The sequence below is a fragment of the Lissotriton vulgaris genome, chromosome 7 (genome assembly GCF_964263255.1).
Source record: "Lissotriton vulgaris chromosome 7, aLisVul1.2, whole genome shotgun sequence".
Classification (NCBI taxonomy): Eukaryota; Metazoa; Chordata; class Amphibia; order Caudata; family Salamandridae; genus Lissotriton; species Lissotriton vulgaris.
Window position 1 is genome coordinate 897580711 of NC_141695.1, and position 12600 is coordinate 897593310.

Genomic DNA, 12600 nt, shown 5'->3' on the forward strand with positions numbered 1-12600 from the left:
GTAAAAAGAGCACTTCTTTATTATATGGACTGAACAAAACATTTTCACAAAACTCAACAACTTTTTGTATCCTTCTCACCACCACATAAAGGCAATCCTATATCAAAAGTTGTAATTGCAAGGTGGATTGCCAAATGCATACAAATTTGCTATCAAAAAGCAAAACGTACATTATCTATTCCCCCTAAAGCCCACTCTACCAGAAAAATAGGGGCTTCAATGGCTTTCTTAGGGAACATTCTCTTCGATGACATCTGTAAAGAAGCTATATGGTCTACACCACACACATTCAAAAAATAATATTGTGTAGATGTGCAAGCAAAGCAACAAGCTAGTGTAGGCCAGGCTGTACTCAAAACACTATTTCTGCAACAGATACTGGTGGTCGCCACTAAGGTGGAGTACTGCTATACAATCTGTGCACAGTGTGTGATCTGCAGCTCATATGCCTCGAACGGAAAATGCTACTTATCAGAATGCATCTGTTCTTGGCATCTAGAGCTGCAGATTCACACCCGCCCACCCGCCTCCCCGGCTACCTTTTATCTGTTCCAGTATTATCTTATTTAGATACAGCATACATGGGCAGCTTTTCTGTTTCTCACAAAACTCCATCATTTCCCTAACTGGCGAAAAAACGATCTGAAGATGGAGCCGATGCCCATGCGCACTGTAGTCCAGAGGAGGAGTCACCGATCTCGTGACTTCCAAAGACTTTTCTAGGGCATCAACAAGGTGCAAACATCCGGGCCCAACACCAGATGACGATCTATGCACAGTGTGTGAATCTGCAGCACTACATGCCAAGAGCAGATGCATACTGGTAAGTAGCATTTTACTTTCTGTGGCCTTAGTGACTGTTTTCTCTTAACTTGGACTTAAGGAGAGATGTGACACTTTTCAAAGGGAGAGTTAAGTGCAACGTAGCGCTGTGGTTACCCGGAGGAGTTGCCCCTTTTTTGGGCAATCACGAAGGAAACAAGCAAGATCTTCACTGCTTTGAGACAGAGTTAGGTGGCAACCCTAAATGTTCGGTTCCTGTCTTGCGTCCCAGATGTGATGTGGAACACTATCTGCTATTGGTTCTCAAGTGTAGCATGGCTTCCCATTATTCTGCCCCAAATAATACATCTGAGTTCCCTTTAATATTTCCTTTGTGAAATTAAGTCCTTTTAACATGGGGCCAGTTGTCATTTCCCAGATGTAACATGGAATCCCTGTATCCTATCACAGTTGTTATACCCAGTCCAATATCCACCTATTTGTATACCCTGTGTTCTGGTATCTTTCTTTGGGTGTGACATGGAGTCCTTCTATACCCTCTCCCAGATATTAGTGTGGTCACAGGACCTGATCCCATCTGTAAAAAAGATTCCTGATATCATCTTCATTTCTTAACCTGGAAACCCAGCCGCATGTGTAAAATCAACTACCAGTATCTTCATTGGTTCTCTTCCTAAATTTCCACCCAACAAGAGCACCTCCGGCTCCTAATAGAACCCTATAACATGTGGGGTCTTGTAGGGTTCCATACTGGCCCCTGCCTTCCACACCTTCAACATGATACCCCTTGGGGCTCAACTTACAGATAACAGCTTCGATATTTACCAATTTGCTCATGATACACAACTCTACTTGAAAATCTTTCCTGCTCCAGACTTCCAACTTCTCAAACTGCCTGCACCTCATTCAGATCTGGATGTCCCAACGCCTTTCTGAAGCTAAACCGCGCCAAGACAGAATTCTTGTTATTTCCTAATAACAACAATCCAGATCTAGCACAGACCTGCTTGATATGTAATATCTAGCCCCATTATTCTGCCCTTTTCTGATGTAAAGTTGAGTTAATCCTTGTACTATATTTGAGTTTATGAACAGGGTCCATATTGCTCTGTGTGGGACCATTTCGCTAAATTTTCAGTGTTCGAAGAAAGCAATATGTGGGGATTTAAAGAATCAGGATCGGGGCAACTTCAAAATACAAACTACTCAGATTTATACGAGGCCTCGCGCTTTCTGTCGTTGCCTCAGGCTGCCACCTTCCCCTCGGTTCAGATGGCAGCCTGAGGCGACGACGGAAAGCGTGGGGCCTCGTATAAACCTGAGCCAGTGCCAGGCGAGGTGAGGTGTCCTCCCTATAACTTATGGGAGAGATTTATTCACAACCATGATTGTACACCACTATTAAGTATCCTACTCACGGTAGGTCTTGATTTACGCATGGTTTCAATATATAAACAATATTATTTTTCACTGTTGCAGTAGTGTTATATGTACGGGTCCTGAAGAAAGCCGTTAAGGCTGAAACATGTCGACCATATAGTTTCATCTACCGATAGTAGTATTTGCTGTTACACTATCGTCACTCTGTTTATAATCTTGCCGTTATGATGACCCTCCTAATAAAGTTTTCTTCTGGCATCACAACAGGCAATCTTAACAATCACTTTTTCACCTTTTCACCCACATTTTGAGCACTGCAACTTTTTACCCTTCAGCATCACCAACGTATTCTGTTGGCTCTCTCTCACTGGTGGATCTTATACCAGAACCCCCCACTAAACATTCAGTGGGGCATCTAGTTGATACCAGTCTATACAAAATACCCAGATGACGAGATTCCGCCAATGGGTAGGCTGATGGGTGTATATATATATATACATATACATATATATATATATATATATATATATATATATATGTTTTTTTTTTTCTTTTCCTCTAACACTTTCTCTCTTACAACACACTGACTACTGTTTGTGAACCCACAAAAAGTCTGAAATCTGTTCTATACAAAGAAGGAAATATACCAGAATAGTTCATTTTGCCTGTTTAAATTGTCCCTTGTGTTTGTTTCTGTATTATTTGCAGCTTTGTAATCCGTTTCTGTTTGGCGAGTCTGTATTGCTTACTGTGTGTCCCTGTGTCTTTTTACAGCCATGGCCGCTGGACGGTACCAAGAACCGAGCTTGAGGGAGGAGTTGACCTGCTCCATCTGTTGCGACCTCTTCACCGAGCCAGTCATGTTGGACTGTATGCATCACTTCTGCAAGGGCTGCATCCTGAAGTTCTGGCAGGCTAGTCAGAAGGTGGCCTCCTGTCCCCACTGCCGTAGAGAGTCTCCGAACAAAGCCTTCCGGACAAACTACATCTTGGCGCGGGTGGTGGACCGGGTAAGGCAGTGTAGCACTGAAGAGCATCGGAAGAAAGTGCAGGTGAGTCATGAGCCTCCAGTGTGCATATGTGAAGGAAAGGTATCTAGAAGCAACCACATATTCGTAAGATACCAATTCCGAAAATACGGTGAAATTCCACTCCTTGTGATACAGCCACCGAATCTGATGCTGTTCAGTCAGTAGATATTTTTATAGGCTTCAGTAATTTAGCACCACTTCTCTCTTCTGAAAAGTGCAGAGGCCTTTAAATTTAGCAAACAGCAAAATACCATTTAATATTTTTTTTAAAAAGATGATTCTGCAAGGAGCTTAAGTATTAGCTGCAGAATTATGCTTTAAATTTCAGAATATGATTGTTCTCTTTTCATTGAGTTGAGAGAGTTGGTAAAGAACATTTTCAGTGTACTTCAAAATACAGTGTACCACCTTCAGTTGAATTTAAAATACATTTTTCAGCAAGCTGAGTCGTCCACAGCCTTTTTTAGGTCTCGCCTAGCCACCGTGCTGCTCTAGGAGAGGGCCTGTTGGATTCACTTCAGACTTCCAAGATACTTCTCAGTGTGGGTCTGTCTCCTCCCACACATTCCATTGGCCTTTGCGTGGGACTTTCCATAATGAAAGCATGCAGATGGCCAAATGCGGGTGCATATCCCACCTTTCCTCTAAACTATCACTCCCATGGCATAGGGGACTCGGAAGCGAGCAGCAGCCTGCAGTGAGCCAGCTACATTCCTTAAATTCCTTCCAGCGCGCGCACAACTCCCGGGCTTGTTGACTTTCCATCTCCTCCCTCGCCCCTGTGTAGTTTTGCTGTTTCCGGCAGCCGAGCAGCGCACGCGCGCACCACTCGTTTTCTCATGCAGTCGATAACATACGAGGGAATACAGTGCGCGCACCACTCGCGATCTTGTTTGTCTCTGTGTTCTTTTGAACAGGGTTTGACGATTAAGGGGCCTTGCAGGCAGATGTTCTATTTGCTCCCACACGTTTACACCTCTACTTTCTACATCGCACTATGTGGAATATGTTCCACTCATCTTCAACCGAGAATGTGTATTGTCTCTAGTTCCTCTTTTGATAGAACCGTTGTAGCTTTGAGGTGTGACATCAGTGCACCCTGTTATTTACCACTGGAAATGCAGTTGCGGACATGGTTCGAGTTTAATGGTGGATTGAAACGACCCTTAAACTCTCACGCGCCACATCTGCTTGGCGTTTCCGCATTCCTTGTGTAAAAAGTATTTTCGGTAAATAGGCCATAATTATGTGAAAAACATTTACTTGTATTGTCTAATTATTATCGAACATTCTTGCAAAGCCCTCCACATCCAATATTGATTACCGAAAATGCTCTGTGATTCCACCACAACGGCGTTCTTGCAGATGCCTGCCTTGCCCCACGCACAGCTCCAATCAATGCCATGGCAATATACATGAAATTTAAAATGAGGCCAGAGACGGAAATGTTCAGTTGTACAACAGCCTGCAAATGCCAGCACTACCAAGTTCAGCGGAAAATAAAATATCGGAAGTCGGTGTCTGTCATGTCTTATGGCTGGGCGCCCCGGGACCCCAAGGAATAGCCACGCACTTTGGTTGCTTGTTAACATGGGCGTGCAAAACTGAATTGCTTCCCCCCACCCCACTTTATTTATGACCTTTGCTGACGCACCATGGGGCGATACCAATGCGCAGGGACATGCAGGGGTCTCCTCGTTATTTTCACCACAGACAGTTAAAGGGCGAATGGGAGGGGCGCCAAATGTGGTTTCGTCCAGGGTGCTCTCTGGGCAAAGACAAGCTCTGCTCACTCGCTATGTTTGCTTAGTGTATCATGAATGATAGAGATGTTATTTTACAGCAGATCCCAAGGCAGCTTTCGGTCTCAGTCCTGTCCTGACTGCGATAGCAAGTACATGCTTGTGGTACATTCCAAAGCTCTGAACTGACTAGAACTCCAGCGGCTTTCTGTCCTAGCCCCTACAGCACCGCGAGACTGACTGACAGCTACAGCATGGGCCTGCTAGATGTTCGTGTGCAGCTGTGGTTCATCTGTCCGTTACACAAGGGCAGCGGTACTCCTCAGGCGGCTATTTGTCGTGTTTATTATTCATGAAATGTAAGGTTTTAGTTTTTTATACTTTTTTCAACTTTAGTACTTGCTCATTTTCCCAAAAAGCATGTTATTTCCATCTTCACAAAAAAATAGTCCTGATAGGGTTCATACAGGGGTTAGAGTTCATAATTTGAGCCCCCCGTCCGGTACATACACGTATATTCGTACAGTCCTGTTCCAATTTTCTCCTGGCACCTCAGATATTACCACAGTCTCGTCATGCAATTTATTCTATATTCGGGACCCTCGTAGTAGTCTTACCAGTGCTGATCGCACTAACCCTCCAAATTATACCCTCAGTATGCACCAGGCCAGTGTTCTATTGGTGCCCAATCCTCCCGTCACACGTTAAAAGGCTAATACAGCTACTTTATAAGTGGGAGCAGCTTTAAGTGTGGGAGTTTAAGTAAACCCACCTGCTTGTTGTTCTACAGAGGATAATGTGCTGCCTAGCTACACACTTATAAGGTCCCAAAGGCGAGACCTATTGGCTACGCCAATGCTTGTTTCCTTTGGTGTTCCCTTAAAAACAAGTATCCCAGTTGCCAGTTGCCAAAAGGCTATCTCTCTTTTCTAGGGATGCAGTGAGTGTGTGAAAATGAGCTATTCCTATCTAGTAGCCAATTTCATTATTTACAGGAGAGTTCCTTCCAATGGCCACCTAAGGGTGCCGCCTAGTCCTAATTCACCCTTGTGTGTGCATGTCTAGTGTGGCTATTGCATGTTGTTTAATACATTGTTAGCAGGCGTTTAATTCCGTCCTTTCTTTCTGGTTCCAGCACGTGAACAGGCAAAATAAATCAAGCGTGAGAGAATTAAAATTTTACACTGAGAGCCCAGCTGTGCATTGAACTCGGGCGTACTGTGGGTTAGGGTGGGTGGAGTTGGCACCAGTGCTTTGAAGCCAAAAGTAGACTGAATTTTCAAGCGATTAGAGGAATACCGAGCAACCGGCATGCATGTAACTCGGAAGGGCCTCTGGGGTTGGCACAGCCGTAATCATTCTTTATTAGCTTTCCGAAGACATAACTCTCCTGATACCTTTCTATAGGACAAGGCTCTCTACGCCTGGACTTCTGCCCACATGGGTTAAAAAGAATATAAAGAAAATACGTGTTCTTTTGGGCAGATTCTGATTGCATAAATGAAATAGAGTGATGCAGTTATTTTGTGCAGCCAGTTAGAAGTAACAACTAGAAGGGAGCACTGTGGGAAAGAGAGGATTCACATGTTTATGTAGCTCGAAGAACAGCCCATGGTTTTGTGCAGCTGCGTTACCCAGATGAACACTCCTAAGCAAGTCATTGTTGGAATCCTTCTAGAAACAGCTGGAAGATGCTACAAAGACTCACCATCGAAAGCTCGAAGACCTCGAAGCCATGAGGCAGGGCACAGAGGAAAGGATAGCCAACATAAAGGTAAACTTTCCCTTCCAGCTGTTCCAAAATGTCTACAAAGCTTTTGTGTTTCTGACCTGCTTTTGCAGGTCAGAAGCAATGAACAAATAAATATATATTGTAGAAAATAAGGATTTAGTTGAAGAGGGTTGCATTAAGTTCTGCCTAGTTAGGTCTGAGTGAAGCATGGGAGCCGAGCAGACTGGGCGGGAGAGAATTCAAATGTTTAGCGTTGGGGAGTCAGAACATAGAGTATATGTGGAGTTAGAAGACTAAATGTGTACTTACTTTGACAACATACTGATAGTTGATATTGTGGAGTTAATATATGTACAATGCGATATTTCTGGGATTGACATTTTGACATACAGTTGTTTAGGAGCTAGTAAAGAAAAAGACTCAAGACAAGCAAGTGAAGGACATTTGGTAAAGATCCGGGGTTGAAATTATAAATGATCAGTTATATGTTGATGCCAACCGAGGCGGGCTGGATTTTAGAAAAGGAACATAGAAAACCTGATGTCTGCCAGGGGTCGCAGGGTCGTAGTACAGGTGAGTTTTGAAGACTGAGGTGAGAAATTGGAAAATGTTAGAGGAGAATGCTTTAGTATCCATGTTGTAGGAGGTAAAAGGTATGAAAAGATCAATAGATCTCTTTATTTGATGCCCCCTCCTGGTGTATCTTGTCTGTTTTAGAGTTTGAAACACAGGTCAGTGGGGATTTTGGGGTGAGGGCTGAGAAAGAGGCAGGTAAGCGTGTTGAGGATAATGGTGTAATGTATTAGGGAACTATGCAGCAAAGCTGATTATGCCTTGTATATGACAACCTTGCTGTTGGAGAGTGATGTGCATGTTTGCTCTGGGAAAGGAGTGAGCAAAAAGAGAGGTTGTGGGCTTGAACATTGTTTAGGGCCACATGTTGAACCCTAAGGAGCTTTCTAGTGGTTTCAAGGTGGATGGGTTAGATATCTAGGTATAGTAATCCCTTTTCTAGTTGGAGAACATGGTCAATTCAGGGGGTGGTCATGCTGCTCCGGGATACAGGTCTTGAAGTCTCATGATTGTAAGACGAGCTGGTCATCTGGCCAAGGCTTAGGCAATCACTTGAATATGAGAGAGTGAGAAATTGGGTTGCTGGTTGAGGGGAGTGAGACCCTACGCAAGCAGCAATCCCCATAGTTGTTAGTGTAGGCACAAGCAAACCCCAAATTAACTGTGCTCAACCCTTTAGTAGCTTGGCATAAAGCAGTCAGACTTAACTTGGAGGCAATGTGTAAAGTATTTATGCAACACAAAACAGTAATAAGAACCAGAGATATGGAATTTTAAAGATTTAAATGAAAATAGCCCCAATTGCAGTTATCTGGTCGTGCAAGACTGGAAGTTCGGAAGTTCAGGCCTAACGTAATGGAGTGCAGACAAATACAGTGACCAGGTTAGTCTGGCCGAAAAGTTACCTTCTCAGTCCAGCACAGAGAGGCCTGTACACAGTGTAGGGGGATGCGAGAAGCAAGGAAGCAGGCTAGACGTCCTGAAAGGTCGCCGCTTTAGTGCGAAGATCTAGTTGTCGCGAATGGTCAGGAAGGAGCTTTGCAGTGATGCTCCATGCAAGTGGTTGATGGTGTAGCACAAAAGGGTTGGGTTGACAGAACGGGTTGCAAATAGTCCAAAAACTTCAGTTTAGCTCCACTGAGGCCACACCAAGATTCCAGGTCCTGAGGGGCACCACTTGGGGGTCAATGGCTTACTCCAGCTGGATCTGGGTGCTGGTTCAGGTGGTTTGGAGCCTTTTATGTCCTTGGGACTCTGAACAGGCCAGCAGACTACCCCATGGAGTTATTATTCGAGCCCTGGGTTCAGGTGTAGGTCCAATCCCTCTTTCTCATGCTGAAGGGCAGCAAGACAGCTGACTAGCGAGGCAGTAATCCAGAAAAGTAGTAAATCCACAGAGCACCAGTCCAACAGAATAGCGGTCGTTTCAGCAGCACAGCAGTGCTTCTTCCTGGCAGTGTCCACAGGTCCAAAACTATACTGAAGGGATTGTGTCTGTGGTTCAATAATTATACCTGGTGCCTGCCCCTTTGAAGTTTGAACCGTACTACGTTGTTATTAGTTTATCCAATTTCCACTTATTGGAACGTATAACACAATATTTTCCATTCAACAGTTCAATCATTGCAAATGCACTGCTACCACTCTTGCTTTTCCATTTTCTCATCTACTGCTCCTTCGTTGCTTTCATTGTTATTCTAGTGTTCTCTATTTAACTGCTTCATTTGTGCTCATATACTCTTATTTATTTACTTTTCTCCATTACCTTATTCCATTATATCTTTCAGTATCTTCATTTCTGCATTTACTCCTTTTCTTTCCGCTCTAACTTTCTCTTTTTAGTCTCGTTCTTTCGTTTTAATGTTTAGTTTATGTTGCCTTCTTTCTGATTCATCTTATTTATTTCTGTATTATTCATTAGTTCTGTTTCTCTTTTTATTTTCTATATGCATGCTTCTCTTCTTGGTTTGTACGTGCATTCCATGTTTTGCTTGTTCTCTCTTTATTTTATGTTTTCAACTTCTGTTTTGTTTGGTCTTTCGTCTTTTTGACTGTCCAGATTGGCCGCCAATATTTTCTCATTATCCTTTCTTTTGGCCTCTTAATGATTACACTTTTTCTGTGCCGTTGGTACCTTGATCTGTGCTGCTCTGTTTTGCATGTGAATTAATTCCGGGTCACATCTTCCTCTCCTTCGAATCCTGAGGTCTGAGCCAATGTACTCTTGTATTGCGTGTTCTCCATTACTGCAGAAGACCACTCAGAATCTCATTGCAAAGATCCAGGAAAACTTTCAGTGGCTGCATCAAATCCTTCAAGCGGAAGAGAGCGGTATTCTAGAAGAACTGAGGGAGGATGAGGAGAAGGCTCTGAGCATGCTGCGATCACACATCCAGAACATAGAACATGGAATATTGGAGCTGGAGAGGGACATCAATGGGATCGCTCGGACCATGGTCAAGAGTGGCGATCCGTTCCTCCTGGAGGTGAGCAATTCTTTTCAAGATGTGTGCTAGGTTTCTCCAAGGCGAGGGCGGTCTGGTCATATATAATTTACAACTGTGTCAATATATGCAGCAGATGCCACAATGTAAATAGATATAAAGCTGACCTAGCTCCGCTGAGATACTCCCTTTAGGCCTGCTACACAGTGAGACATAAACGGGTACTTGTCTACCACCTTAATCCCCCACCCCCCGTACATTGGCATGGTCATACAAAGTATCTTCCCCTTTTCTTGATTCTTGTTTTATACCCCTATATGATATCATTGATTTCTCTGCCAAAAACAGACACCCTGGCCCCGTAAAAAAAAACGATTTTGATAGACTGATGCCTCTTGAAATCTGGCTGGGCTGGAGCAAAGTCCAAAGCATCATATATATCCAGAGAACCTGTGTGGCTAAAAGAAGACGTTGTCTTACTCAAGAAGGCAAAACATAAAAACACATTTGGTTATGCTGTGCCTCTTTTAAAAGAAGACGTTATCCCTGTTAGTGGTCAACAAATAATAAGAAATGTATATGTGAACGTTTTAAGAATATGGCATTATGAATTCTGAAGACAAAGCTATTCAGTATACCTGTAAAATATGGGAAAGCTTTAACTTTGCTGTTTCAAACATACCACGTTCTTAATATGCAAAGAATGTTCATTTACTGTATAGGATGTCTCAAGCAAATGATTTTTAGTTCAGCAGTAAATAAACATAGACTGTTAATTTAAATAAAAATATGTAGACCACAATCTGTGACCACCCATGTTCATAAGAAAGCCAAGACAAGCAGGTTCCTTGGTTACCTCACATAAAATATAGCCGATTAGAAACATAATGTGCTAATTTAACTTGGTTTCTTCTGCCAGTGATCAACAATTTGGAGACGGTTCTATGCCTCTTCCCGTAAACCAATCATCTGTTCAAGTTGGTTTAAAAGTTGTTTGTTCTCCTCATTGTGAACTGCAGCGGACAGGTCTAATATGGTGAGCACACATGGCCGCCTCTGTCCCCTATGTCCAGCACTGTGTCCCACACATACTTCACTGCATGACAACACTCCTTCACCCAGAGTTCGCCAGGCCCTTGTGAACTCAGGTCCATCAGGGGCCTGCATGCTGGGCCCCTTCACCCAGGCCCTTTTAGCTTCCTACCCTTGGCTATGCCTATGAGGCTCCTGATGCAGACCCTATGCTCCAAACAGACCCATTGTCAACACTTCATTTTACTCCGAACCTGCTTTGCACATCTATCGGCCACACTCGGTAAACTCCAGGCATTCACTAGGTGCCTCCTCCCCATAGCATGCTGTGCATGGCCATTGGCCTCGGCTTTTCAACAAACATCCTTGTCACTGTAAAGAATCCATATAGAAGCATGGCTTGTTTAACCTACCCTTCCACAGATTTTTAAAAGAGCAAGCCTGCGGTTTCAAGTGATGTCATTTGCAATTTTATTTGTCACATCATCCACAATTAGATGGGTGGTACGATTGGAATTTAACTAGATTATCCCTTCAACTGAAAATGATTATGTGAATTTATATGTTTTTCTGTATAACGTAAACTATTGTGCATTGCAATTAAAGAACCTGAGCTTCAATTTTGAAAACATTTGACTTTATAGTGCTATAGTATATATTTTTTATGATGGACATTAACCAATGTTTAAGGTGTACATGGGCTTTCTACGTGGTGCACCCAATGCCTCTTCATCCAGCTCCAACTTCATATGTGTGAAGAAGGTGGCCTATCACTGTAGCCTTCGACCAGAGCCCCCGCCCCAGGGTCCTTTAACCTTCTGCAGCAGGTTGTGGGTGTGAGGGCGGACTGTATGCAACACCCAGCACCCGCTGCCTCCGCTTTCCTACACCCAGTCCTGCATGTTGACCTTTGGCTACAGAGATTGGCCTTGGCCAACGCTCAGAGCCTGAAGGGCACACTCTTTGGCCATGCTCAGTGGACTCTGGGCACAACCTTTGGCCTTTAGCAGTTCCTGGCACCAACTCCTTTGTTTCCAGCGCCACAACCAGTAACTGATCTCTGTTGTGCTGAATGAATGTTGTGCCCCCTCGGCACTCAGGTTTTACCCCTAACACCACTCCTAGAATTCTTCATTCTCTGCCACAGACTGACTGACTGGGAACTCAAGTAATGAGCGTACACGCAAAATGGCAGTTGGTCATTGGGCTTCAATAATAAAGTAGTAGGCCAAAATCCCAAGAACCTTTTGTGATATACAACATGTACAATGAACAAAATATGAACTCTAATTCAAGTATTTTTTATTTTTCTTGTAATGTGCCCCTGCAGGTTCTCTTAAGTCTGGTTTTCTGTTATTCAGTGCTAAATTCATACTTACCTTTTGATCTTATCTGTGTATTTAGACACTTAAAACGGTAAAATCTTCCCAGCATCGTGTTAATCCCTCCTTACTTACCTCGCACCATTATTGCATGGTCTGGATTATTCAGCAGGATGGCTCAGTGGTGATCACTTCTGTAGTAGGGGATCTCTGTGTATAGTCATAATCTAGTGAATAGTCCCGCTCATGAGCGTGGACCCCGGAGCAATCAAAAATAATCTCCTAAGCTGTCTAACAATGCAGTCCTGCACAGACACTTAAGAGAGAATTTAAAGACATATAATGCAGCCTATATCCACAGGCTACACTGTCCAGTACTTCAACTAGATATTCCAGCAAAACCACACACAGCACAGCCTGCCAAGTTTTCTCCATAGAGAAAAATTTCCCCTTTAAACAGCAAAGCCTCTGGAATGATAGAGAGGAAGGGAAGGACAGACAAGCCCCATAGGCTGCCATTATGTGTCTCAAAAAGGGATACCGTGCCTTTTTAAGGAAACT

The 12600-nt window shown here is 43.5% G+C and overlaps 1 protein-coding gene across 3 annotated transcripts in view; it reads left to right on the forward strand.

The window, feature by feature from the left end:
• Nucleotides 1–12600, forward strand: part of LOC147702657 (zinc-binding protein A33-like) — a 98166-nt gene that overhangs the window by 57934 nt on the left and 27632 nt on the right. For 2 of the 3 annotated variants that reach the window (XM_086931320.1, XM_086931321.1), the window contains exons 2-4: nucleotides 2938–3215; nucleotides 6615–6710; nucleotides 9494–9727. In XM_086931320.1, the coding sequence (XP_086787446.1) occupies nucleotides 2940–3215; nucleotides 6615–6710; nucleotides 9494–9727 (606 nt within the window). In that variant the 5' untranslated portion in view covers nucleotides 2938–2939. The remainder of the gene's footprint in view (nucleotides 1–2937; nucleotides 3216–6614; nucleotides 6711–9493; nucleotides 9728–12600) is intronic. The other variant, XM_086931322.1, reaches the window with a different exon arrangement.